Here is a 27,775-nt window from a genome sequence, read left to right on the forward strand (position 1 = left end):
ACTCGGAGCTCAGTGTGAGCTTGAGCCTTTCCGAGGTGCTCTAGCAGGTAACTTCTAGCAAGGGCTGCTGAAGCACATTGCTCTGCCTGGCTTTGGTCTGGAGACTGCATTTTTACCCAGTGACACAAAGGGCTCTAGAGCAGCGCTGCTGCAAGAGCACTCCAGCATCACCACAAGGCGTGGAGAGTGTTTGAAGAGATGCTATTTTACAATATGGTGGAAACCGTTGGGATTTTTTTTGCCCCCCCCCCTTTTTTTTTTTTTCTTCTTTTTTCCCCCTGGATGTAATTTGACCATGAACTTGATTCCCCCAAGCTATGTAAAGGAAGCTTGCTCTTCCACGTGGAAGTGCCCCTCATCACCCAGACACAGCAGTATTGTCACAGGGGTAGGTAGAAGGTTTGGTGCAGGAACAGACTGATCACACAGAGCACTGAGGAACCAAAAAAAGAGATTCAGCTAGAATTTCTCCAAATAAGAAACAGGGACAGTGCTCCCTAATCACCTCAGCTGAAAAGAGGCATCAAATATTACGTGTTCTGGTTTGGACTCCATCTCTGCTCAAAAAGAGCCAAGAATATGCGGTTTCTTGCAAGCTTTGTGGCAGGGACTTTAAAGTTGCATTTCCAAATGCAGCTTAAGATAGACAATATAAACCAAACAATTTTTTTTTTTTTTTTTTAAAACAGTGGCAGCTCAATAACAGGCGTATAGGCTGGATTTTCCCCTTCCTTGGGGGGGCTGTTAGAACAGAAGTATCAGGGTGGCAGGACCTCTTTTATCAGCAAGTTCAGTTTACTACAGCTAGAGCTCTGCATGACCACCTCCTCCTCGTCATCTCATCAAGGTCCTTGTGTGGCCCCAGCAAGAACAACAAACCCAAAAGTTGTCACCACTCTTATTGCAACCATAAAAGATTTCAGACATACTGAAGAATATGTGGGCACCTGCCCACTGCTACCTTGTTAGAGTAGAAGCAGCTCTTTAAGGTTTTGCCTAGGGACAGCAATGACTGCACATGAAGAATGGGTTAACAGTGACCTTTCCGATATGATTCACTTTGGCTTCAGTTGAAGCACTGGGGTCTTAATGGCTTTGGTCTGTGGGGCTATTGAACAGTTGTTTATCCAAGCTTATTATAGGCAATAAAACCTGAATTACTACATACCTGTCGTCCCTGGGGGGCAAGTTCCATCCTTGCAAAGGGCCTCCTGTCTCCTAGTTCATTTCTGGCTGAATACTCCTTTGCAATATGAGGCAGCCTGAAAATCAGATGTGCAAGGAAAGATCTCCTAAGTTAGACAGTTTTTGCCAAAGTGTGGTATATTTGTTTCCATCATTTTCATTTTCTGCTCAGACACATTAGCAAGCTGTGTGCCAAATAATCTTTTGCCATTATATGGGGCTACTTGTGAAAGCACCATTTCCTTTATTTAAGGTTTTGAACCTTTCTCCTGAAGGAGCGCACAGGAATTTCCAAGGAGAAGGATTTGCAGGTCTTTAGTGAGAGCTGTCATCTCCCTGATAAAGTCTCACAAATAAGCGCCCCAGGTGACTGTGGGAGCTGAGCCTGTCCCGACCCCAGGAGTGGTTATGTTGCAGAGTAGAGAGGACTTGGGCACAGATCCTTGTGCACCAAAACTATCCTTGGCCTGGCTTTTCCACTGGGCTGTATATCCAGAGAAATAAGTTGCAGGGTAAATGCAGTAACGAGTGGGAGAGGCTCTTCAGCTGGTGCTATGCGCAAGGTCAGGTGTTGGTCTAAAAACTGGTGACTGCCAGCCTACACAAGTAACTGATAAACCAGGTGGTCTGTGGGGACCTGCTATACCCCAGGACATTCTGCCAGAGGTCACTAATCTATCAGACCTGTCACTCTGTTTCAAAAACTTCACAGGTCACTTGGAATGAATAGAAGCAAGCTGTAAAAATGTCAAGTGGCCTCTCTACTTGGAAATCCATTTCCTCTTCAGTTCACCCAACTATATCCATCAGTAAACAATCAATCTCCCTCTCATTCCTCCTCAAATGACTGAAAAGAGCTATAATTATCTCCTCCTCTTCTAAAACATACATATTAAAGCAATGAATGCCTCTTCAGTCAGAGTCCTTGAACCCTGTTATCTTTCTCTCAGCATCTGTTTTATATGGATTTATCATTACCAGCTGCAGCTATGGGGGAAACTATACATTTCTGGTCACATATTACCAAACAATCATCCAGAGGAACTTCACACACTTAACTAACAGTGAGGCTGGAGAGCACCTTGGAGCCAAATGATCCAAGAACTTTGCGCTTTTTGTTCAAGGACTGTCCAAGATCTCAGCTTTGTCATAATTATTCCTTTGCATTCAACATTTCAAGCAAATATATATACTCCCATGAAATCCACATGCATTTCAGTTCCCCAGTTGGATAAATTGAAATTTTGAGAATTGGGTCTATTGTGCAAATATTCAGTTACCACCTGGGAGTGTATTCCTCTGCAAACATGAACTTTTCAGTCACAATTCCAGTAAAAAACCCAAAACGTTTCTATGACAGTGATTTTCAAGCCTTTGAAGTTTCTGCTGTTGTAGACAGAGGTTGTAATTGGTGCACTGAAGACACAAAACTTTTCCATAAACTCCTCTTAGAAATTCTTGGGCTCATGATTGTCCTAATCGTTTAGGAGATGCCCTTGCTCAGATTGGGCAGCCCAAGGTTACAGTAGCATGCTCACAAACTAGCTTTGCTTGAAAGGTGTTGGGAAAGCAGATTATCTGCAGAAACTTGGTGCCAAGCAGCACTCCTGTCATTGCCAGGACTGGGATCAGGTCTTCAACAGGCCTGTAAAGCAACAGGAAGTGGGGAGATCCTCACCCCATGGAAATCCATGGCAAAGCTCTGCGGAAATAAGATTTCCCTCCCAGAGGGTCAATTGGTAATGGTTGCAGGGTTTTTTTGGATGGGGGTTGTTTGTTTGTTGGGTTGTTTTGTTTGGGGTTTTTTGGCAGTATAAGAATAATCCAATTCTTCTAAATATTGGGGTCCTGTCCATGCAATGACTCCCTGTGTTCACAGGACTATGCAAGGGACAGCCATTGCACAACTGGGAAGGTAACACAGATCCTGCATGCTCTGCGTGGGGGCCAGCTGGTGGGCTAGTGCTGAGGAGGAGGTGTAGTCCCACCACTCAGCACCACCCCTCAGCACATATGGGGGAAGAGTCAGCAGCAAAAAATGCCTATTGTTTCAGAAAGGAAGTGACCCCTTTTCTCTTAAATGCTGGGAAACTGAGACTCCATCATTGGTGAGGAAAAAAAATCTCCTCTTCCCAGTGAAAAGGAAATACCACCTGAGCTGCACTGCCAGCTGTGTTAGAGAATGTGTCACAGCGACAGGACTAAAGGGAGGCTTTTTTGTAAAAGAAGGAAGGAAAATGAGGGAATGCAAGGACTGAATGGGAGAGGCAGCCTTTCATTTCTAGGTCATGACTGACTCCAGCTCACTAGTCACTGCTGCATAATGATTCTTCAAAAGCTGATGATCATCTCTTAGTTACTTAGAGGCCACAGCCCCATGGCAGAACCTGTGCTGCATGGCACAGGAATTAATCCTTGGCACAGCTGGAGCTAGAGAGGAGTTACTAGGCAGGTTGTGTGGGTTCTCAATGGGATGCTGAAAAACCTCTTCTGGGGCTTCGCACATGCATCTTGCTCCTATGCTCAGGACTAAGCAGACTAGTAGGAATGATGGGGTTTGACTTTGGTCTTCCTTCACAGGGCAGCTGTGCAAAATCCCTGCTATTCCAGCAACACAAGTCACTGGCGATGCCCTTTATTTCTGGTGCTCTGTTCCTGTGGCACACTACAGTTGGAAAGTACTGGCCTTATGGACTTAAGCCTAGAGGGTGTTGCATGTCTTGTGATAAACAGGAGTGGGGAGAGGAATAGGCGCCACTATGAGCATCTCTGGACTGCTCACGTTGTGCCTCTCCCTGGGACTGCAACCCTGCATACCCCGCCAGCACCACTCACTGTGGATGGGTTCACTGTGCACATGAACCTTGAAGCAGCTCTGGGCAGAAGCAGAGGGCTGCCATGGCTCTAATGCTGCTATCCTTTGTAACCCAACGGCAGATGGAGACAAGCAAAACTCTGGCTCCAGTTGTGCCAGTCACTGTACACATGTTTAACAGAGATTCTCCTCATGCCAAGGAGCCTACAAATCAAGATGAACATTTTGAGAAGACGGGCGGGCACAGACTAGAAGGGAGGAGAGCAGCACAGGGCAGCAGTATAGCTCTCTGCTGCCACTAGCAGCACTCATCCCACTGCCAGCCTGGCCTCTTCCCACCACCAGTACTTCCATTAGCCATATGCGTCAGAAAACCATGTGCTATGATACCTGAGTTAGTGCATCAGAGACCAAGGACCCCTCCCAGGGATGTAGCAGGGCTTGCACTGAAGGAATTGCCAGTGAAACACGGCTTTGAGCCAACAAGCATAGATGCAGAAAAGAAGAAACTGGACCTGGATTTCAGTGCTTTGGAGCAAGGGGATTTGAATACAGACTTTGGCTTGGTTTACTAGAAAGGTGGGAGCTTTTGCAGGAATTGGGCCAGGAGTGCCTGGGAGTTTTGCCTGGGCAGTTGTTTGAGTGCATCTCTTGCATGCAACTTACCTGGGATAAAGAAACTGCTTGAAAGCAATTTCACATTTAGATATCAACCCTCCTTCCTCAGGTCAGAAATCTCTGTATTAATGCACTAGGCTGTGCCCTGGCAACTGCTAGTTATTGTGCAACAGGAAAAATATGCTTGGGCTTAAAACTCCAAGGAAAGGAAAGTCTTGGGACAGGAACTGGTAGGAGGGTATTCACCTTTGAAGGATTTTTCTCTGCTAGCCTTTGCTAACTGCCAACAGAGAAGTATCCTAGAAAGCAATTTGGAAATGAAGCAAAACAAAGTTCTATAGACTTAGCTGGGACACATCAATTCCTTTCACTCCCTACTAATTACCTTCAGATATTAGCTAGTTATCACCTCTCTGTGAGATGGGAAGCAGTCTCATTCTCCAACTGTACAGGTACAGGAAGTCCAGCAACTTGCCCAAGATTACATGTAATCAGTCACCATCAATTACAGGCTTATATTACCACCCAGGGAACCCTGTTTATCTCTAGCATGATTACAGAGCCTTCGAGAGGGCTACTAGGCAAGTAGCACAAGTTAACCTGAGACAATGTTTAGTGTGGGCACACCTTGCTGAAGATGCTGCAGAAAGCTATACTGATTCCTAAGCGTGCACACACAACTCCATTCTCACCCCTACTGCCATACCAGTGTCCCAGACAGCTGCCTGAAAGCAGCATCTTTCAGTACCTTACCCCCACCCCAGAAGGGGTGTGGAAAACCAGTCCAGGGGAAAGGAAACAAAAAACAACAACAAAAAAATCTTGGCTGATTTCCCAGGAGCAGCAGTGTCAAACCTGGCCAGCCTCCAGCACAAGTAAATACATCTTACCAACTTTAATGCTGCTGCTCAGCTCTCTGAAGTTCTTCACACCTCCTTTCAGAAGCCTCCACACAGCATTGTAACTGTACCCCTCCAGCACACTCCCTCCAGCACCAGGCAGCAGTCCATCTTCCCTGCTTTGCTCTGGGCCCCTGGCATTGTTGTACAAAGCACTTAGAGGCCAAGTCCTACAACCAGAATTAGCTGACACAGTTCTGTTAGGCGCCCTGGTAACAAGCTAATTTGTAGCAGCTGAGGGTCTGGCTCACTTTTTTTTTTTTTTTTTTTGTAATTGCACAGATGAGCTTTAATTGCACCATTCTGGTGTTTGTTGGCAATATGCTTGAAAGAGCTGAGTGTTTTAGTAATGCCTCTTTCAAGATCTGTAGCAGAAACAATCTGCTTGTTGGAAGCCCCATGGTTTAGATTCCATAACCCAGTTAACAGAGAGGAAGAAGAGACTGTTCTGTCAGTGAGGTACAGCAAGAAAAACTTGAGTTTCAGGTCACTGCCTTAATCATGGGAGATCTCTCTGCTGCAGCACAGATGACCTCATTGACTATGGGAAAGTATCATTGAATGAATGAGGATGAGGTGCCCGTGTGTTGCAAAATCCTGCCATCCTTTGCATCATTGCAAGGGGTTGGGAGGATAAATCAGAAATGCTCAAACATTGTGGTTACCAGGACCTGCCAGTGCTGATGGTTTGGAGCCTACAACAGATAAACAAGAAATTGTTGTGAAACCATGCAATGTTGCTAGTGACCACAGGAAGGAGAGAGCAAAGGATTGTATTGTCCAGAGTGCAGAACTTTCTCAGCATTGGAGTTGTTGGCATCGAGGGGACACTCACACAGAGGGTCAGAGATTTCATCTCATTTATTTTTTTCTGCCCCAGCCAAACTTTCTGGTAGATATTGTAGCTTCTGTAGTCATAGAAAATACAAATTAAAGTTTCTGACATCTCCTTCTGCAAGTAGCAAGACTTCATTTTAATATGCTGCTTCCTGATTTCAGACAAAGAAATATTTGTGTAGGCCAGCATGAAACCGGTTAAGCAAGAAAAAAAGGGGCATACTGAAAGACAGTGAGAGAATCTCCAGTCAAAGGAAAGCATGGCATGATTAATAACTGAAGGCATTCAGAGTCTGTGGGAAGGAACTACTATTGCATATAGTAATTTCTGGCAAGAGTGACAGGTGTATGATTTATTCTTAAAATGAAAGTGCAGCAACACAACTGCTCTCCTCCTGATTCTCGGTGGTTTTGTTGTGCCATGTGGGGTGGTGATGTCATCAGAAAAGCCTGTTAGCCTTTCATTTTTCATGCAGATACAGCTCTGCCTCTCGCTGCCAAGAGGTGTTTGCAGCTGAGCAGGTAGATCCTCTTCACTCCAAATCAGTAACAACTCAGCTGCACCTCCTTCCAAGACCTGGCACCAAGCTCCCTCTTACAGGTGGCGTTTTGCTGTGCGTGAAGCTGCAAACCAAGCTCCCTATTCCTTGTCCTCTGTTCAGAGTTCATCACGTTCATCCCAGGAGTGGAAGGGCTGTTACCCAGCCCAGCACAGTCAGCTCCTGATGAGCTTTCCTGTGGCATTTCTGTGGGCAGTGCCTTTCGCCTGTCCCCCACCACAGCAGTGTACTGGTGTTGCGTTGCTGATGGGCTGGCACTGACTGTCACAAATGTGGCTCTTTATGGTGGAGAGGTGCCTGTGAATCCTGCCAAGGGAGGCGGGTGCAATTCTGTATATGATAAGCAAGGTCTTCTATAAGGGGTTAAAAGCACTATGTGCCCCAGTGCCACAAAAAGCCCATCAAATGGGATTATTTATCACTGACAGCCCTTTATGAAAATCCAGTGTAAAATATTAAATCTGTGGCTGCCTATGAACAGTAAAGGGCATGTTTTGGTGGTATCCCAAGAAAATCTCAAGATCAAATAGAAGGTACTTAAATAAAGTAGAAAATGATCCATGTAATAGCTAGCTTGGCCTTAATAAGTAAAAGTCTCCCTTGTCTGTGGACATTGCACAAAGCAAGCTGGAGGAGGGAAGGCTGGAAAACAGGTTATTTCTGAAACAGGAGTTTTCTGGGTTACTGTGAAAGTAGGGCTGCACAGTGGAGCTCTCCCAGCTCTACTGCTGGCGGGGGGGTCCCAGGCTTCCCTGCCTACTTAGGGATAATTACATTACTGGGAGTGAGTTTGTGAAGCAGCTGCTGGTTTGATTTCAGGCAAAAAGGAAGGAAGTAGGAGAGAGGAATGAAAGGAAATTAAGTAGGAAGTAAGATATGCTGAAAAGTGTATGCATTGTAGCCCTCTGAGGTGCTCTGGGTCAGGCACTAATAAGGGAAAACATACCAGAGAAACTAAAGTTTTGTACTGCAGCAATTCCTGGTTCCAAATCCACGAACAGATGGATTTGGAGCTGAGATTTGCAGTTAGTTAAAGGGTGGATGCAGAGCTTTCACACTGGCTTTCATACCAGTGTGAACCAGAAGTCTGCACTGTGAAATATTAGATTCAGAAAAACAGTAAGAAAACCTGGGGGCAAATATTGCAACTCCTGTAGATCAGCCTTTCATCTAGAGACTGTTCTACCACATTACCGTGTGAAATAATTGTGATTTAAAACAAGTTGTCTTTGTCCATGTGCAAAATGCTCATGAACAAAGATGCCCCCATCTCCTTTCTCTTTAAAAAGAAGGTAAGAGTTCATTTAAAGCAATTACTTCATAGCTAAAACCATACAGGGAGTGAAAAAGATCTACAGTGCCTCGTTTGCTTTTCCTATCAGTACTTGGTTTTCGTCACCTGTATGTGTGCAGAGAATACTGCAGAGAATACCAAACAGTTTGCAAATTGCTTGTTGCAACCCAAAATTCACTTAAGCCTGTGGAAAGACAGATTTCGTTTTACTCTTTTGTTTGCTGGTTCAGAATACGTTTAATCAGAAGAAATATTTTAACCTTAAATTAATGTCTATCATGCTGAAAGAATATGTACTTCTCTGCATCTGTATGCAAGCAATCACTAAGTTATCTGGCTACATGTGTTGTTTTCTACCTATCTACTAAATCAGAACTCTGTGTGCATTTATGACTCCCCTTGAAGGACTCCGGGGCTATGAAACACAACACTTCTGTTGTAGCAAAGCCTACAAGAAAGCTTCATACAGCTCAAGAAAAATTAGGTCTGTCCCCCTCTGCCACATTACTATAGACAGCTTTACATTTCACATCCCTCAGGGGATGCACCAGACACTTGAATTTTGTAGCCTCTTGTGACCTTCTACTTGTTTTCTTTTAAGCAGGTAAGAAGAGCCCACCTGCTGAAGACAAAGTCGTGTTAACACATATGAAGATACTGAGCAATGAAGGAATTCAAAACCCAGGGTTAATCCCTGAGGCTCCAGCTGACATAGCCTGCACAGAAGAGTCCCATCTCCCCGGCGCCAGCCTCCCACTGGACTGCCAGGGAAATCCGAATGCAGCAGCTGCACCAGCAGATCCAGACTATGCAGATACCCCGGCAAGCACAGACTATGTAGCCACACTGCCTGACCTCAGCGCCTTCGAGTCCAAGTGCCGACTTCACAGATTCTCCAAATTTGAATCCGAGGACTCGGGGGTTGAATTGCCAAGCGGGGCTAATTCTCCATCAACACCAACGGGTTCAGAGAAGAGCTTTGTGCTTCACAGCAGAGACTCATTTTGTGACTCGGGTGTGCTTAGCACCTCTTCTTCTCCAGAAATTGACCATCTGATAATGAAAACATGTAAAGAGCATGCCAGAAAAGTCAGCCACCAAGATCCAGAGAGTGAAAAGCAAGCTGAGTACTCTAGCCAGGAGGCAGATGCTGTGCAGGGTCCTACAGCTTCCCTTGAAGACTTCAGTGGCCCTCAGGAAGAAAGTCCTGATGAACATTTTGACCAAAGCGAAAGGCAATCTCTGGAAAAGGAACCTACCCCAGAGATGGATCTTCCCAGGGAAAGCACTCTTCCCACCCCAGTTCCCATAGAAGAGCCAAAGACAATTGCTGACAATTTCCCAGAGAACTTTGGCAGCATGCAAGACCTTCAGATCCATGAACATCAGCTGAAGAAGTACCCCACAAGTGACAGTCTGGATGAATACATGGATGAATGCTGTAGACTGAGTGAGGTAAGAAACACCTAAACTGAATCTTACAGCTAGGCCTGTCCAAATACCTCAGTCAGGCTTCAAGTCCTAGCCTCTGTCATGAACTGGGACTTATCTGAGTGAGTTAGAAAATCTCCCCTGAAGCTGTTGTAAGCAGCAAATCTTGGCAATTGATTTTTAAGAGCTCTTTTCACAGCAGTGAAATTCTGAAGTAATTCACATATATTGGGTCTGGGTAAGGATGACTGATGGCTTATGGAGATCTGATGTTTCAAAAAGCCCTAGATTAGAGGGTGGATTTGATTCTGGTCTTAAATTAAGATTATGAAGTTAGTCATTGTCCTCTGATACATGGGATGGGGATCAGAACATAGTTTATTTTTCAAGGTCAGGTTATTCCTGTTTCTGGGAACAGCTGGACTGCTGTAGGGATGCTGAAGTTTGGAAATAACTTGTCTAAGGGGTAGCTCATTCCTGGCCAGGTCTGTCCTGTCCTCTTGAGCCAGATCTCTCGAATAATGAGTGAGCAGGGGACTAGGGCACAAATTCAAATCTTTGCTGAGCTGGAGATCCCATTTTAACCTTCCAGCGCAGCTGTGATGGAAACTCCTGTGTTCTGAGACTGACCAAACTGCAAAGACATAATATTTTCAGCACCTTGTCCTACTCTCCCCCTTGCTGGGTACACTGTGCGACTGACAGGAGAATAAAAAGCCTTTCTGTGCACCTTCTCCCATAGTGGATGTTTGCAAGCACTCACCCCAGTGCTTTGCCTGAAGCCCCATGCTGCCAACACACAGACAGATTGCTGCCTTGCCTGCCCACTGCAGTGACTTCCATGAACCAGTGATGGGAAGATCTGAGGAGCTGATTCTTCATAGAGAGACAGACCAAAAAGCCCCATGAGCAAAAGGAAAGGAGGGAGCAGGCTAGGTGAAGGTCACACAGACACACCAAAAATATCAAGCAGTGCATAACGGGGATTTCTTTTCAGGGCGTTCATTGCAGTAATAGTGATGAATTGGAATGGGAGATGGGTGGGAGGAAGCCAAGTGACAAGTGCTGTGTATATAACTTCACCATGACCTCTCTGCCTGGGCCCTGAACTGTCAGGCGATGGCCTTCCTCTCCAGCATGCCAAGCCCTCCCGTGCTGCGAGGAAGGTCAGAGATGGCTCATCTCTGTTAACATTGCATATCGAGGCAGTACAAGCAACACACAATCCAACTGAGCAACCTCTTCCTCTCCAGAGCTGTCTCACACACAGCAGAAGACAGATGTCTGTTTTGTACGGTTCCCAAACAGACAATGACCTGACAGGAGAGGAGCCAAGGACTGGAGCAGGAGCGTTTGAATACAAGGAGACTTTTTATAAAGTTACCTAAATTCTCTGTCGCACTCCAGAGGGTTTGCAGCCAGCTTGGTCTTGTCTGACAGCTCTGTCTGCTCATGAAATTCCTTTAAATCCTTGGTGAAATGGAGCCTCAGTTTCCCAAAGCAGAACATTTAAATAAACAAGAGAATAAATTAGAAAGAAGCTGAAGAGGAAATGAAGCTCTTGGTGGCTTATCTCTCCTCCTTTTTAATATCCTCACTGGCTGAGTGCTAAAGCTCTGTGCCCCGGAGCACTTTTCTTTGTTTGTTTTTCGAGCTGTATAAATACAGCTGTGACCTAGATGCTGGGGAAGTTTGCCCCTCTTCACAGAGCACCTCCAGGCTGCTATATCTCAAGAGCAGGGCTCTTCAAACTGCTGGGATGCCAGGTAGCACCCAAGCTGACTGGGGCAAGAAATGCCCATGGCTGTTGCACAACCCTGCAGCTGCTGCTGCGCTGTGTGCCTCAGAGCACAGGGACAGCCTCCTGCAGCTCCAGAGCCTTCTGCCCTTGCCAGACATGCACAAGGTTGATCTGTCCTCACTGTCATACAACAGAGGCAGGACAGAGTGAGACCCACTCAAAAATGATGTCCAAATGATCATCTGCCCATACAGCTGATGGATGCAACTTGGTTCACCCCAGCTGAGGCTCTGTTGCAGGCTTACTCCGTGGTTTTCACATTTGCCTGTAACAGGTCTGAGATACAACATGGTTCTTAGGAGTCAATCTCCTGTCTGGCCTCATGTTCTCTCAGGGACTCAGATACCCCTGGAAATGCAGTCAGTGTTGTCCACAAGATAACAGGCCAGCACACGGTATTCCCACCCTGCTTGGCAAAGAACATGGCAGACGAAATTGTTCCATTGAATCAATCCCTGCTGCATTAAATTCATGTTGATAGAGACACAAGAGTGGTTACACTGACTTATATTTAATGCCAGGTGAGAGCATTATTTAATCATAGGTGACAGCAACTTCCTCAGTTCTGTTGCTGGTTTTGGGAATACAACTTTCAAGTAACAGGAGAGCAGTTCAGTTTCCCCAGCCCAGCTGGCTGTGGCAATACCAAGGGCACTGTGCTTACTGGCACACCACAACCAAGCAAGGATTCAGTCTCTGGATGAGGACGTCCCTTGGTTTCCTCCCAGCCTCCCTCACTGCTGAGGCCACTTCCAAGAGAACAGGAAGGAAAAATGTTGAAAAAGAGACTGGAAATGACCAAATGTTTTGACCATTTGGATTCATTTGGTGAACGGCTTTGGCTGAAAATACACATCAAATCATTTCAGTCTGGCATTTCTTAAACAAAGGTTTCTGATCTTTTGTTTTGAACTGTCGTTATTTTGAAATTTGCCTATGTTTAGAAAGATGAAAGAAAGTGGAAGCTGTCAAACAACAAGTGAAAGAACTTTGAAGACTAACTAAAAACATTTCCTTTTAAGCCAAATTAAATGTTTGAGGTCAGTTTGAAGATATATAGCTTTTGATGCTTTTGCTTTGCAAACACTTCCTCACACTCCATAAAGTTTACATTTAGAGTCAGCCCATACCCCTAGAAGAAGAGAGAGGGTGGGAGCATTGTCGTCATTAAATGAAAAAAACACCACTATTCACACAGTGCTAATTATCACACAGTCAAAATACTTCTCTACAGAGAGTAGTGCGGTTCAGGGGAAGGATAGGACAACCTGTGATGGTCAGCCCCGTAGCCTGTGCGTGCTGCTTAGAGGAAACCAGAAGCTATCAGTAAGCACAGCCTCTCCTGGACAGCAGGGTGGAGCCGTCAGAAATACACAGCACGATCCTTCTCTTTCCTGTTATTCACAAGCCTTTGGGTGCTGTCAGCTTCCAGTGACAAATGCTTCCCGCTCAGTCTGTGGCGTCACTAATCAGTTGCTCCAAGCCCGTGATGGGAGGTTAGTAATTACGTTCCTTGGCGCAGTGACCATACTGCCTCTGTACTGGCCATGCTAATGCAGTGGGAGTGGACAGTGAGGGATTTATGGGAGAATGGAGCATGGTATAACTCAAAACTATCCATAAGAAAAAGTGAAGAGCATTGCAAGAAGTGCAGAAACCTAAGTCACTGCAAGAAACATCAGCGAGCTCCCATCTGAATGAAGAAGAGTTTCACCTGCAAGCTAGTCTTGCCTGCCAGCCTCAGATCCTGCTGCCAGATCCAGCCCAGGACAGTTTGCCATTGAGCCTGACTGAAGAAAAGCTCCCAGCTCTGTGACTCTGGTGGCTTCAGAGGAAAAATGTGATTTTACACCAGTCAAAATATTGACTGGAGGGCTCTAGATAAGCCAAAGTTCCCAGTGCAGGCATTGATCCTGTATTTTTAGGCTTCCTAAGAAATCTGTGGGCCAGCACAACTGTGATGGTTTATTACCAGCTGAGCAGGGCTTCATGTACAGAAAACCTGTCCCCAAAACTTAGTCAGGTGAGGACTCACAAGGGCAAAGATTTCTTTTTAGTTACACAGCTGTAAAGTCAGTGTAGTACACCTTAAGTCTGTAATGGGAGTAACTCAGTAACTCAGCCAAGAGCCTTGGACTCCTTTTCTTCCAGCTGAGGGTCTGGTTCAGTCTGGTGTACCTGAAAGCAAAATCTGGCGCCTATTTATACATTAAGTTGTTACTTTCCTAGTGCAACTTTAACTATCTGATTCATACATAAACTGTGTCTGTCTGATCCTCTGCATCTTCACCTTCAAAAAAGTAGGTGACATGTTTTTCCTTCTTTGTAGGTTTCATCAACTCAAAAATGGGCACATGGCTTTTGTTCCAATACTATTTGACAATCCCCATGTGGGGAATAGGAAAAATTTCAGTTTTGTTGCGTGAATGTTTTGGGAAGCTTCAACTGGGAAGTCAGAGACTGGAAGAGACCCATCCTGGAAAATGTTTGCAGTTTTCCTATGACTGCTCACCCTCCACTGCTAGCGTAAAACTCTCACAGGTGCTGAGAAGAAAATATTTAGATCAGAATGTGACAGAGCAGGTTCTATGCTGCACTTGGCATGACCAGAAGATAGCGAGGACTGTTTAGGTATTTCCAGTCTATGGAAGAGAAAGTCCTGGAAGGGTCCCTAGAGAGGCCCTCTTTGAGCAATCGTTTTGGGGGCAACCAGCTAAATTACACAAATTTTCTGTATTGAACGCGTGCCATATCTGAGCAATCCTGATGCTAATGGGCCTTGTGGCAGGGCAAGCAAGTTGAAGCATCCCCCTTAAAAGCTTTTGCCCTTGCATGCTGGCCACAGAGGTGGCTGGCCCTGCAGGGATGGGCAGGCACTGGAGGCTCTGCCTGATTTGCCTTTTGCTCATTTGCAATTGCTGAGATCACTTAAATAAAATGCAAATTAATTTCTTATTAAATAGCCCTAACTGCCTGCCCTGAACAGCCTCTGGAAGATGGCTGTGAAACAGGGGCCTCCAGCATATTGAGTCCAGCCTTCAGTCTGGTTTAGGTCCCCTACAGGGGTAAATCCACCTTGCCGCAAGACCAGATCTACACCTTTTCCCTCTCATTTTCTGGGGACCTGTATTTATTCTCAGGAGCTGGAAGTTCTCTCTAACTTTTGCTAAAAGCCAGATTTTGTCCATGCCTGCCCCAAACACACCTTTGCTTTCATGTGTCTTCAGCCTTAGACACAGAGCACTGGAAATCAGGGCCACTGTCTCTTCTCCTCCCCCTGCCCATTTTGCCCTATAAACTAGCAGCTGTGAACACAAAGCAGGACCTGACTTAAGCACAGGACAAATATGGAACAAAAAGAGGGTCTCTAATGGAAAGAGGTCACAGTCAAATGCTTCATGTTTTCTCCCCAATCCTGAGGTTACAGCCAAATGTTTTATTTTATCCCCTTTTCCAAGAGCTCCTCTGTCCTTTGTAGTCTTCCCTTATGTTTCTACAGCATTAACAGGTTGGATTTGGCTGACTGTCTCCTTAGGGCAATACAGACATGCCATCAGTCACTGCAACAGCAAACTGGCAGAAAGGTGGGTTGTTAAATGTGCAAAAAGAGGGTACAGAGTAGCAGAAAGCCTACATTTTCAAGGATAACGGGGAACTTCTGACTGTCCATTTTAGGACAGTGTAAAAAAAAGGACTACTTTTAGGACAGCTCAAAACTGCCAGATTTTCAGAAACTGATACTCATGTACTTTCTGAAAATCATGCTTCTGAAGCTGGACACCCCCAAATCCCTAGGTGCTTTCAGATATGTTGGTTATAGTGCGTTTGATTCAAGCTTTTCCCAACAGACACCATGTAGGCTTTGTTCTCCCTGTGGGTCCTGGGGCTGCGACCCTTCCCACTGCACAGACATGCTAAGGACTCAGTTTATGGCTGAGTAACCATTGTCTTGCCACCACTTCTGCAGGCTCTGCCCAAGAGGAAAATAAAAATCATGAATGTGAATGACTGGTTGGCTTACAGTCATCACAGTTTTTCGTATGATTTCATGCGACCTCTGTCCCAACCTCAGACACAAAAGCATCTGGACATAATAATACCTGTTTATAAATAACATTGTATCATCATTTGTTTAAAAAGAAGTAAATCCTAATGTTGATTATTTTTGAACACACCATGAGCTTTCTGACATAATGAAAAGACAGGAAGAGTCCCAAGGCTGGCATTTCCCCAAAAATGTAGATTGTTGTGGGAAAGGAGACAGAGTAAGCTTCCTGCTTTTGTAGAGGGAACTTATTTTTTGAAGTAAGATAAACTTAGAGCACTGCTTTTGTAAAGATCGACGCTTATTTTACTTAGTGATATCCCATGCACATCAGCAGGCAGCGCCAAGGTGGAAGTGAGCCTCTGCATCTGTCTGTTAACAGCACGTTCAGCAGAGTCTGCTCACAGCACAGGAGAGGACACTTGCTGTGCACCGGGAAGTCCTGGGGTCAGAAACAGCGAGGTGCAGAGCAGGAGGCTGGGAAGCACTGTTGCCTTTCCTCTGCCACAGGATTGCTGTCTTGTCTCTGGCACTGCCCTTGACTGAGCAGGAGTGAGACTCTGCAGGTCCTGCGTGTGGAGAGATCAGTGGTACAGAATATCCTGCCATAGCCAGACAGCAAGCTTGATCCTGCAGACTTTCTTCAGGCATCTCTTAATGACTGAGAAAGTAGTAGCAGAGACATAAGCTGGGATCTGCTAAAGACCAGTGGAAAGACGTTCTTTCACTTTGGCAGCTTGGTTTAGGTTTAGCACTGATCCACCAGTGATGAGGGTCTGAGTTCAGCTGTGCTGTAATGGTTGCAGATTGCCAAAGGCAGAGAAAACATACCCTCAGGATGGTCACAAAGCACCAAATCACTGCAACCTGCAGATATGTGCCTTTGGGTAGGAGCCAAGCTCAGCCTCAATACCCATAAATGTGACTTGCACTGAGGGCTGTGGGCTAAGTGACCCAAACTAACCGCAGCCATCTATACCATACAGTAGAACTATATTTGTTTGTAAGGGTCCTATGGCCAGTAAAAGACAAAAATTAGCCTGGGAGGTGGAACTAGAAACAGGTTGTCACAAGGTTTTCCTCTGCATCAGTGTGTGATCAGAGGAGTCCCTCACTCAGATGGCGCATCTTGCTGAGTAATCCAGAAAAGAGCCGTGAGCAAGCAACAGTGTAGCTCAGATCTGGCTATAACCAAAACCCCTTGCAAGAGGAAGCCTGAGTGTCTTTACCATGGCCCACATGACTGTAAGGAGTGTGCTGGGCTGCCAACTGCTAGCAAGGATTGTTCTGCTGTTACTCCATGGTCCAATATGCATTGTCATTGCAGGTGAACCAAGGTAATAGCAAAGCCCTAGGATCTGGTCTGGGATACCTGGAACACATCTGCCAACTGATTGAGAAGATTGGGCAGCTGCAGGAGCACAACCTGCGTCTCCAAAAGCAAGTGTGCAGCTTGCAGAAAGAGCAGAAGATGAGCCAGATAAAAGAGGTAAGCAGACACCACAGTATCTTCTGTTAAATGATCTATTCAAGGCCCAGATGGAAAGTTCCAAGTCTGTGTGAGAGAAGATGCTAATTTACTTGACCCCACACCCACCTGGGCTGGCTGCTCTGGTCTTCAGGGAGCCCTCACCCACCACAGTGGGCTCAGATTCCCTTAGGGTGGGGGTGGGTTTCTGTTCTTGTTCAGTTTTGTTTCCCAGATGTGCTTGCTTCTGTTGAGTTAAAAAGCATCTCTCTCACCTCATGCAATGGCCAGCTTGAAGTCAGTAGCTTTTAGTTCTCTACAGTTGAAAACTTCCCCAAAACACATCTCCCCCCATCAATTCTATAAAAACAAAACATTTCCATGGACCTCTTTAGCAACTGTGTTTTGAATTAAAAGCTCCTTCTTTTCCTTCTGGCTTCAAACTGTCAAAATCCCAGAATTTCCCACAAAACAGACACAATGGGAAAGAGAAGCAGTGGTACCACTACCCACTCCTTGTCCTCTTTCCCTTCCTGTGCTTCTGAGCTGCCAAATGAAGAATCTCTGACATGAAACATCACAGTGTTCCCATTTGTCTTTTTTTTATCAGCCAGAGATAGCTGGGGAATTTGACTCAGATTTGCAAATCATTTCAGCATCCTCCTAAACAGAATTTTTTTAGCCCCTGCATATTTTGTTCAGCTCTAACCCACCTCTGCTTCTCAGTTCTTTTTCTTTGGCCATTGCATAAGGTTTCCAGCTTTTTTCCTCCCCTCCCTTTCTATTTATTTTATCACTCCCCAAAGGAACAGAAGGGGTTTGTCACACTCAGCTATTTCTTCCCAGCCATGCTGTGGCAAGTCTTTTATTCTCCAGACAGCATCATTCCTCCCCTAGTGCTGCTTTCCCACCTGCTGGGACTGGATCTGCAGTAGGTGACTGACTCCTCCTCAGAGCCAAAGCCTAGTTGTGAGTCAGATTGCAGAGTAGCCTGTCATTTCCATGTACCCATCTCAGGCTCAGAGGAATGCAGCCTCCTACATAGAGCCTGGGAATTGTTAACACATTTCCTGAAGCTTTACAACTGTGAGTCATCGCTCAAAGTAACTTTTCCAAGCTGCAAACCCAGGGTCAAATCATCATCTGGTTTATATGCCCCCTCCTCCCCAGCTTCCACTGAAATGAAAGACACCATGCTTTCATTTAAATATTTGAAACTTTGATCTTTTTGGTATTTTCCAAGATGTCTCAGCAGTGCATTCTCAGCTGCATTTGTCCCATACTGTTCAGTAGGGAATTGGACCCCCAGATGTAACATTCAGCACTTGCAATATGCTCTACAAAACTGGGTGCGCTCTCTCAGGTATCTCTGTGGTGCTTGCATCTCCTATATCTGAGCAGTTCTCTGTCATTTTCCTCTTCAGAGGGAAGTGGAAGAGGAACACTACTACCCCCATTTGCCAGGAGATGTGGAGGTTGCTGTTCATGTTGCATTTTGGAGGGTGTCCTAAGGCTACTTTCCAAACCATGTTCACTCTCCATGCAGACATGGCTAGGGAAGACACAACCCTGAGAGCAGAGATGGGTTAGTGTAGTATTAAGAGCTGGTTGTGGGGATTGTAGATAGCCAGAGTCAGTGCTCCTGAATGCTGTTCTTGAAAGCTGTGCAGACATCACCACAGAGACTGATGACATTTCGATCCTGGGACACAAAGGGAACATGGTTACTCTACATCGTTTGCTTTACAAGGGAATCTTTGATGCTGTGGGCCAAAAGCAGCATCTTTCATTAGATTTTCAAAGCACCTCCCAAACATATAGGTATTGCAAAGTGCCATGCTGCTGTGGCAACATATCTAGATGAGCTGGCACATTAAAACTGTCAGTCGCTTGGGGGTCTCCAGAGGTGCTAAACTGGTGTTGGCCTGTCCTGGTCCCAACACCAATAAACAGTTTGGTTCCCTTTTCACTTCAGCTAGATAAAGCTCTCCTTGCTTCCTGCTCTACTACACTCTCGTGCAACATGGTTGTGCAAGGTAGAAAATCTCCCCTTCCCACCACACCAGCTACAGCAGAAGTACACCAGCTGAAGTATCACATACAGTGAATCTGACTGGTAACATGCAAGTGAACTATGGCATCCCATCAATAAAAACACAAGATATTGTTGTCTGTGCATGTTCCAAAACAAATAGAATTATCTTAAAATGCAAGTCACTGTTATAATGGATCTGTTTATTTACACAAATGCCTTAGATGAGCAGCTCGGTGTTTAGAAACTCGTATTCAATTCCTTCTGGGAAACAAACCCAAAAGATGCTGAGTATCAGGCAATTTAAGTTAAACACCAATGAACCCATGAAAAATCTATATTACCAACTCCAGGCTGCTCAGTCTTTTAGCAAATTAAATAATTTGCCGGGGTTCTAATGGGTCTCAGGACAAGGCTGGGCATCCCTGGGCTGGAATGATTGCAATTTGTCTGTACCATTGCACCACCTGGTTACCTTGGGCCATTGCAGCCTGAGAGTCTGTATACTTTCTTTTTGTCTGGTGTAGGAGTACCTTCTGCAGCACTGCTCCTGTGGAGCTGCCAGCATCTTCCTCAACTCATACCAAGACTCAAAGACATTTTTTGCTGGGAGAAGCAGACCTCACAGCCTCTTGGTTCAGACTGGAAACCCTTCTGATCTTTCCATCATCCCAGAAATAGGAGTGAACACTGAAAAGCTGAGCAGCTGCAATGGTGAGTTTAAACACCTCTAACCTGCCCTCCTGCTTGCCACCAGTTAGTGAAATAAGCTGACCAGCAACTTCCTTTTCCCTAGGAAAGACAGGTGGGAACAGAGCAAGGTGTCAGTGGAACTAAACCTTAGCTGGAAATCTAAGAGATGCATTTTAAAATGCTTTGTCTACACCTGGGATTTTAACAGTTGCTGCTTCACATGTGTGAAGCCAGACTTTTCGCTCTGCAGCTATGGCTACAAAGATCAGGACAAATGTGTTATAAAATGGGTCTCTCTTTTGGAGACTTAGCATGTCTGAATGGGTCCATTAGTGGAGCCCTTCCATGTGGCTTTAAAATCCCCCCAGCCAGGGTAGGATTTGATCTAAGATGGAAAGCCTTATGCCTGTTGTTAGTCTCCTACCCTCTCAAGCAGGCACAGAACACATTCCTGGAGGATGACTTATTCTATAGACCAACTGGAAATAAGCCCCAGATGCAAAGCTTGGATCTAGAGACCAACTTTTCCAGAAGGCTGAGAAAGACTGGGCTCGGCCTGCTGATGATAAAGCCATCTGAAAAGTCTGGATCCAATGTTAGATGTGAACCAGCCCACTAAGTGAGGTTGATTAGTTTATTTCAAACCTTGGACTTCAGCCTGCCTCTAATACCTGGTGAAACCCAGAACATCAACGTACCTCCTAGCAGGATTGAGTTGGAGTGTAAATGACCTTTGGGATCTCTAGTGCTGAGACTCAGAAATGCTCTTTCCTGGCAGTTTCAGAGCAGGCCTGGAAGGAAAATAAAACCATGAGGAAGCCATTAGAAAGTCCTGCTGTGGTCAGACACTTTATTGGAGCACTTACCTTCTTTCCACTGCAGTGTGGCATGAAGACACATGGGGTCTGATCCCATCATTAAGTCCTTAGGGTTCTCATCCAATCTGGAGTCTCAGCTTGCTGGCAGCACTGCTCAGAGGCTGTCCTCGCAGGACACTACTGAGAAATGTGAGCCAGTCCTTGCATTTCATTGCAGGAAGTGAGAGATACCTGGAATCAGGAAACAGCCAGCTGATGGTGGGGCTCAGGAAGTCGTCAAACAATAGGAACAACAAGGAGAATGAGTTCAGAGAAGCTGGTAGTATGGCTGAGGGACAGGCTTTTCCATCAAAGGACCCTGCAGTAAGAAAGGTGAGTGATAAGCTTGGAGCTAGACTCTGAGTGGGACCTGTGGGAGAAGCAGGGAGAAGTTCTGTTCAGGCAGATTAGAGTGGGGTGCTGGGAGAACAAGTCAACCCTGTCTGCTACTGAATGAGGCTGGGGCACTGAGGGCCAGGGTGCTCTGTGCCTCTCTGCTCCCAGCCTTAAATGAAGACAAGGACTATGTCTTTATTCCAAGAAAAGTACAGAGCACTGGTGCAGTGGAGAGGAGCACTGCAGACAGCAGCACAGGCTTCAGCCCTCACTAACTCCAGATAACTCAATACGTGAACTGTGTCATAAGGATCTTCACTTCTGCTGCTAGGGATGTTAAACAAGCACACATTCACTACACATATAAAAATTCTAGTGGGCCAGTCCTTAGCTGGCAACACTTATTACCAGACTGTCAGCATATCAATGTAATTAGCTCCAGTCCCCAAAGCATGTTTCAGGGAAACCGTGTTGCTGAAGTCCAAGGGAGCCAGGACAAATGCTTTTCCTCTCCCTTTCTTTCCCATTGTTTGTGGCTGCCTCAGCACTTTCAGGTTCCGGTGGGGATCAGAAGCATTGAAATTCCAGGGCAGAGGCTCTAATCAGAGTATTCCCAGCTCGACAGGAAAGAGGAAGGAGTAGGTCTCTCATGGGAAAGACCTTCTCATGACATTTCCACCTCAAATTTGCAAATAGGTTGCAAACACTTCAGTGGACTTAAGAAACCAGATCAAGGCTGAATCCTGAAAGGGGCTCTGTGCTCTGGCTTTTGTCCAGCCAACTTCTGGAGTATGAACATTATTTTAAGCACATGGGAAGCCCTGATGACTTCACAGGACTGCAGAATCAAGATCCACACTCTTTAAACTGAATCCTCGTGACGTCTTGTTACACTACACCTTAGTATTGTCACTTAGTATTGCATTTTGTACCCTGAGCATGAAATGCCCCATTACTTCTACAGTGCAGGTACTGTATGGGAATCCTGCTACGTGAGTTCCTAGGCTACTACTTGCTATACACATGAACTGGCAGTCTAAATACAAAAGAGAGCCGAGAGGTGGAGGAGGAAAGAAGGGATTATCACACACTTGAGGGACTGAATGGTAAAGAGATAAAGGGCTTGACCAAGGCTATGGGTGGACTCCAGGGCAGAGCTGACAACAGAGCCCAATCTGTTCCCAGCACTGTGAGATGGTCTCGCTGTCTTGTTATCTATCAGTGTATTTATTTGCCTTTTGTTTTTAGGGTCTGGACGTCAGCAAGAACATCTCGGTACGTACTGCCTTTGCAGAATGTATTTAACTTGTACCTCCATTATCATGGATCAAGCTCCTGTAGTGCACAGCATTGTACATGAACAAACGAGGTTCACTGACCCCCAAAGTTTACTATCAAAGTAACAGATACATGTATTATGACTTACTGCATGTGGTCCGTTGTTCTCCCACCCCCACTGCAGACAACAGCTAGCTAGCCTTCAGGAACAGGCAACTGCTCAGGCTTTCTCTGATATTAGTAGTGCTTGCTTTTCTGGGACAACACCAGCACAATCAGGGACTAACTGCTGAGGCCTCCAAAACCCTTCCACAGGATACATTAATCCGAGTAGTAAACACAAAGGTTTGCTATTTCCATGAGTAAACAGTCTCACGTATGGGCAATTAACTCAATAGCACAGGAACCGGTGTTGGAGTTTTCAGCTGAGCCCATGACCTCATCTGAAGTTTTGAACTGAAAACTCAGCAGAGCCCCAAGAATTACAATAGGCTCTGCCTGGACTGGTGTGTGCAGCTGGGCAGCCGCCAGGTTGTGCTCCCAAGGTGGCCGCAACTCATAGAGTAATGGCTCTGCTGCTGGCACAGTGGGAAGATACCTCAGGACAGGACAGAACAATGCCCTGAATGTGACAATGGTTTGAGAACTTCACTGAAACAGGAATGGTTTCTCCCCATTACTCTAGTCCTGTCTGGGACATGATCCTTTTTGTTCAGTTCCCAAGGTTTTCCAGCCATTACTTAGGAAATTTAAAACTATGTAGCAAAAAACCATGAAATTTTTTGATGCATGGCTCCTTTTCAGTTCATGAGTCCAGATGAGCTCAGCCTGGAGAGAACAAACATTAGGGAGGGCCTCATGAGACTCCCTGACCTCCTGATAATCTCTATTAGCATTTCAAATGTAAGTGCCCAATAGCTGTAGCTTGCAGACGTGACAGGAAAACAAAGGCTTGATCTCTTCTAATTCATGGTCCACAAAAGTCACCACCTTGAAAAGGGCTGATACCAATGCACCTGGCCTAATAGAAAGGAGAAAGGAGTCAAGCTGCTTTTTCGGGTTGGTTTTGTTGTAAAGGCCCCCCTGAGTGCATGCAAGTAGGTAGGAAACCAAACCTATCTTTTCCTTTAGTACAGCCTAACAATAAGGTAAAACGTGCCTTTAGGCAGCTACTCAGCACTCACCAGTGAAGTGCCCTCACTCTCTGAAACCTTAAGTCAGAAAGAACAGCAGGGTCCTAGACACGGAAATGTCACCAAACAAAATACAAGGATGGTGTTACTGACAGTTGATCCATCCTGTCTCATTGTGTCCTATACAGGTACAGGCTGTCCACTGGACATCGTTGCAGGGTGTTAACAATTCATTTGTGGGATCTGATTCTTAGCTGTCCAAAATAAAGAAGCTCCCCTCTTCCTACCACCCTGGAGTACCCCAAAGTATCATATATTGACCACATGAGGTCTGCCAGCAACTACCCTCTGGTCCTTCAAGTTGTGGTTTCTTTTTGCTCCCTAGGGTGAGAGCCATGCTTGGGGGAGAATGAGAGATCTTATGAGGAAGACACGGCTGAGAAACCAGAACAAGCTGGGACTGTCCTCTGCTGCTCTGAAGAGGTCCTGCCCACAGTTGTACAGGTAAAGCAGAGCTGTGGGAAATTTTCACTTAGTGTTGGGAGAAGGTGGTGCAAGAATTACCTCTGGTTGTTGCTGGCTAGGGAAGACTCCTCCTTACCTTCTCTCCATTGCATGTGGTGGTCCTGGCCAGCGCAGCCATTTTCTTCCTTAGTGCCCAGGTGCTCTAAGATCCTAACTGGGTAATGTTACCTGTGTGAGAATAATGGAAACATTAGGGTCCCTAAAAGAAGGTGCTTATCCCCAACGGGGCAAGGGGATGTTGACAGTTAGCCAGAGCCATTCTATAGCCTAATTATTTGTCTTTCTGCTCCCTCCTAAGCATTACAGTCAACGTTAATGCTCTCGTCTATCCAGCTTCACACTTCATACAGTGGAACAGTAACCCATATTGCATCCAATGTGTGATGGGATGGGACAGTCAGGATCAGCTGGAAGGTTTCCTGTCAGAGGAAAGGGAGATGAAGTTTGCTGAGTGTGTGTTCATGGGTAGGACCTGCTTGTTGCTTTAGGTGAACATTTGGGTCAAATATGAGGTCTCATTTCTATTAAGAGATCCGTGCTGGTCCCTTGGGCAAACTGGTCTACCAGGCTAGTTACAGCCTGGCCTCTGAGCTATGCTGTGTAGTGCGTGTCTATCTGAGGTGATGACAGTGACTGCCAGCTACCCCTTGCACAGATATTCCCTGTGCACTTGCCAAGTCCTCCCAGCTGGTCTGGTGAATTTGGCATATTTGTGTATATAATCAGGCAACAGGAAGAGCCTGCGTATCTTACTCACCAAAGCAGGAGCATTACATGGAGCTGTGCACCTCCCTGTGTTTTTTCAGCTGAGGTCTCAGTAACCTTGAGCGGAACAGCTCAAATGTGCTTAAGCCCTCCTCAGGTTTTAGTGGGGCTGATGGTGGGGAAATGGCAGTTATTTAAGCACTCAGGAATGTTCCATTGTTCCCCTTAGACAGCCTATACCTACCTTACAAAATGCATAAGGGAACTGGGAATCTTGTCATTTCAGCTGGAAATAAACCCTCTGTAGTTCATGGAGTGATTTTTCCAGCTGGGAAAAGCTTACTTGAGGCCCAAGCACATGTAACAGGCAAGCTTCCTCCTATTGTTTGGGAAACTGAAAGAAACACAAAGCAGAAGGAGATCAAACAGTTCCATCTAAAATAGATGGTGAACCAGCTGGGGAAAAAATACAAACTCTTGTGAACCTTCCCTCTAAACCTGAATAGAACCACAGCTTTATCTGGGCTTCAGAAAAGTCCTGTCTCTGTAACCTCCTGCTTGGCCCCTTCTCTGCAGCACTGAGGACACTGTCAGTGCTCCCTACATGAGAATTGCAGGCTAGGTCCTCAGCTGGCTACATCGATGTGCTTCCAGTGAAGGGCCAGCCCACTAGCTCCTAACAGAAATAGCTTTTGCTACTTTCATATATACTGGACAACTACTACTGTCATGGAAATGCTGTACAATGAGATGCCAAATGGACAATTTTTAACCTGGCTGTAACTGGGCAGCCCCAGAGATCTTGTATGCTGATTTTTCCAGACTGCTTTCTGTAGCTGATGAATGGCCTTCTCTTTTCTTTCACTAGTTTTCTTCTCCCATATATCTACATAAAACCCTTGCCTCTACTCATGCCCTTATCTCCCTCCATTTCCTCTTCTGCTTCCTAGCTCTTATTTCCCAGCCCTACCTGTATTTGCTCTTGCTCTTTTTACCCCACACCCTGCAATAGCAATGCACTGACACTGGGCTTTTCACTGGGGCCTAGAAAAGCTGGGCACCTTGCTCCTATGGCATATTGGATACATAGTTGCCCTCAGGCTCCTTTGAAAGAAAAAGTTAGGCTTAGTGATCAATGACAGCCCTGCAAATGCTGCTGGACAGAAGGCCAGGCCCTTCCTATAGCAGTACCAGAATGGTAAAGCAAGAAATTCTTGCTTGTCTGCAGCTCTTGGCAAAGCAAACGTTGAAGCCCTGATACTCTCAGCATTAAAAGCCACTGTCTTTGTTATAATTTATGAAACACGTTTGTCCTGGCTCCTGCTCCTGTTTGTACATGTAAGCACATGGAATTGGCTGGCTTTTGCTACCTGGGCTTCCTTGGGCTCAGAGACATCTCCTAAGGTCTTGAACTGGAACAGGTTGGAGCCTGGTGCCCTGTGTTATTATACAGCTCTGAAGGAAGCAGAGATTTGTTGCTCTTGACACCCAGCCCCACTTGAGTCATTTGGGCAATTGGAGAAAGTCTCTTTGTTTTTGTTTTTGTAACTAGGTCAAAGCAAATCCTCTTTCATGCTCCCACTCTGCTATGATGAATGATCTGCTCCATGGCGGCTGTTTTGTTTTTCTTTTCTTTTTTTTTTTTTTAACATCCACAAAAGCATTCTCATAGTAAAGAGAGAACTTGGTTCTTCCAGCAGGAGACAGGGGGACCTGCGAAGGTAAACATACTGGCACAAGACTCAGTGGTTTGTCCTACATTGTTCTAAACAGGCTCAGGTTTTTACTTAATTTTCTTTTTCCTGCTAGTATGCTTACTCCTGCAAAGCAACGTCTATTTTGTGCAAAGGGCCAGAACAGGCTGATGAATAACTTGATCATCATGTTATGAACTTAGGCAGCACATGGACCTGGATCTGACCTATGGCAGGAAAAGTAGATTTTTTCCCCAAATCATTGCAGAATCATTCCTCCACAGAGAACAAGGAACTTACTTCCAGCTCAAATGACCCCCAAGACAAGAACTTTTTGCCTTTCCACCCTGGCTAGTTTTAGTGGTAGAAAACTGTTCTCAAATGAGAATGGAGCATCATACAGTCAAATACTTGCCCTTGTTAAACAATTACAGTCTGATGCTGCTTCGAACAGTAAGGAGAGGGTCTAGCCCAGCCTGTGAAAGCTGGACTGCTAATTCTGCAGGAGCCCTGATCAATTTAGTGCCTGTACATTGCCACACCATGTGACATTATAAAATGTCCGAAGTTGTCTCTGACTAGAACAGTGTTACAAACGATCCCCAAAAATCCAGGGTTAAGGAAGAGCGCATTAGCACCTTCATATCATTTTTCCTTACTTTCCCTAGCTCCCTTTGGGGATAAACAGATGAGACGTACAGTCTTCTGCTAACTTGCTGTGACTGCTGCTGGGAAGCAGACTGGCCCAGCAGTTGTTCCAGCCCAGGCAGAGATACAGAGGCAGCCATCTCAATGAAAGTGGTTATGCTCAGGAGCTTTTCTGATGCTATCCTCAATGCCTTTCCAGGGTAGGATCTAATTTGGGAAGCTTTGGGCAATCCCAGCCTGGCATTCCTGTGCAGACACACCCACCTGTGTATCTATGGGAGCTGCAGCTTTAATGCAGCTGCATGGGAATGAGCTAACCTCAAATTACGAACCTTTCATGGTAAGGATGCTAGTTTCAGTTTGACAGCCACCAGAAGCTTGATGCTGTATAATGACTACTTTGTGGTTAGGGTGCAGTAAGTTAGGAAAGACAGTGCAGTTCTAATTGCAAAAACCCACCTTCAGTATAGCAAAGGCTGAAAAGGGCCCTAGAGCCTCAGACCCAGGTCTGAACACTGCTCTTCACATGGGGAATTACTACCAAGGGACTTCTCTGTGCTCAGGATTGAGAAGCAGCCAAAGAGTAAAGAATAACATCAAGGCAGAAGTTTGGCCATTCCATTGCAAAAGAATTAAGAGCTGAACAAAACAAAAAAATCATACAACATTCAGGTTTAAAAAAACCCATATTAGTACCTGGCAAAATAAAGAGTCTGTACTGCACCAGTCAGGATTTGAGTTGAAAAAATTTTCAAATTAAAGAGTTGAAGTAAATAGCTATGATTATTTGAAATAAATAGCTACTAGCTATTTATTTTCTCTAAATAGCTTTGAAATATTGCGTTTAAAAAATCCAAAACTACAGCTTTTCTTTCTTAAACAGCAACTATTTCTAAAAAGTGTTCTAAAAGGTTTGTCTCT

At 45.5% G+C, this 27,775-nt stretch overlaps 1 protein-coding gene across 4 annotated transcripts in view; it reads left to right on the plus strand.

Moving 5' to 3' along the window:
- The window catches only part of LOC141945892 (uncharacterized), a 32,539-nt gene that overhangs the window by 1,500 nt on the left and 3,264 nt on the right, over positions 1-27,775 (plus strand). For 2 of the 4 annotated variants that reach the window (XM_074874741.1, XM_074874743.1), the window contains exons 2-7: positions 8,813-9,663; positions 16,813-16,974; positions 19,513-19,699; positions 20,714-20,868; positions 22,120-22,146; positions 23,668-23,786. In XM_074874741.1, the coding sequence (XP_074730842.1) occupies positions 8,813-9,663; positions 16,813-16,974; positions 19,513-19,699; positions 20,714-20,868; positions 22,120-22,146; positions 23,668-23,786 (1,501 nt within the window). Of the gene's footprint in view, positions 1-8,809; positions 9,664-16,812; positions 16,975-19,512; positions 19,700-20,713; positions 20,869-22,119; positions 22,147-23,667; positions 23,787-27,775 lie in introns of all 4 variants that reach the window. The other 2 variants (XM_074874742.1, XM_074874744.1) reach the window with 2 other exon arrangements.

This window comes from Strix uralensis, chromosome 7 (assembly GCF_047716275.1).
Source record: "Strix uralensis isolate ZFMK-TIS-50842 chromosome 7, bStrUra1, whole genome shotgun sequence".
In the NCBI taxonomy this organism is placed as follows: domain Eukaryota; kingdom Metazoa; phylum Chordata; class Aves; order Strigiformes; family Strigidae; genus Strix; species Strix uralensis.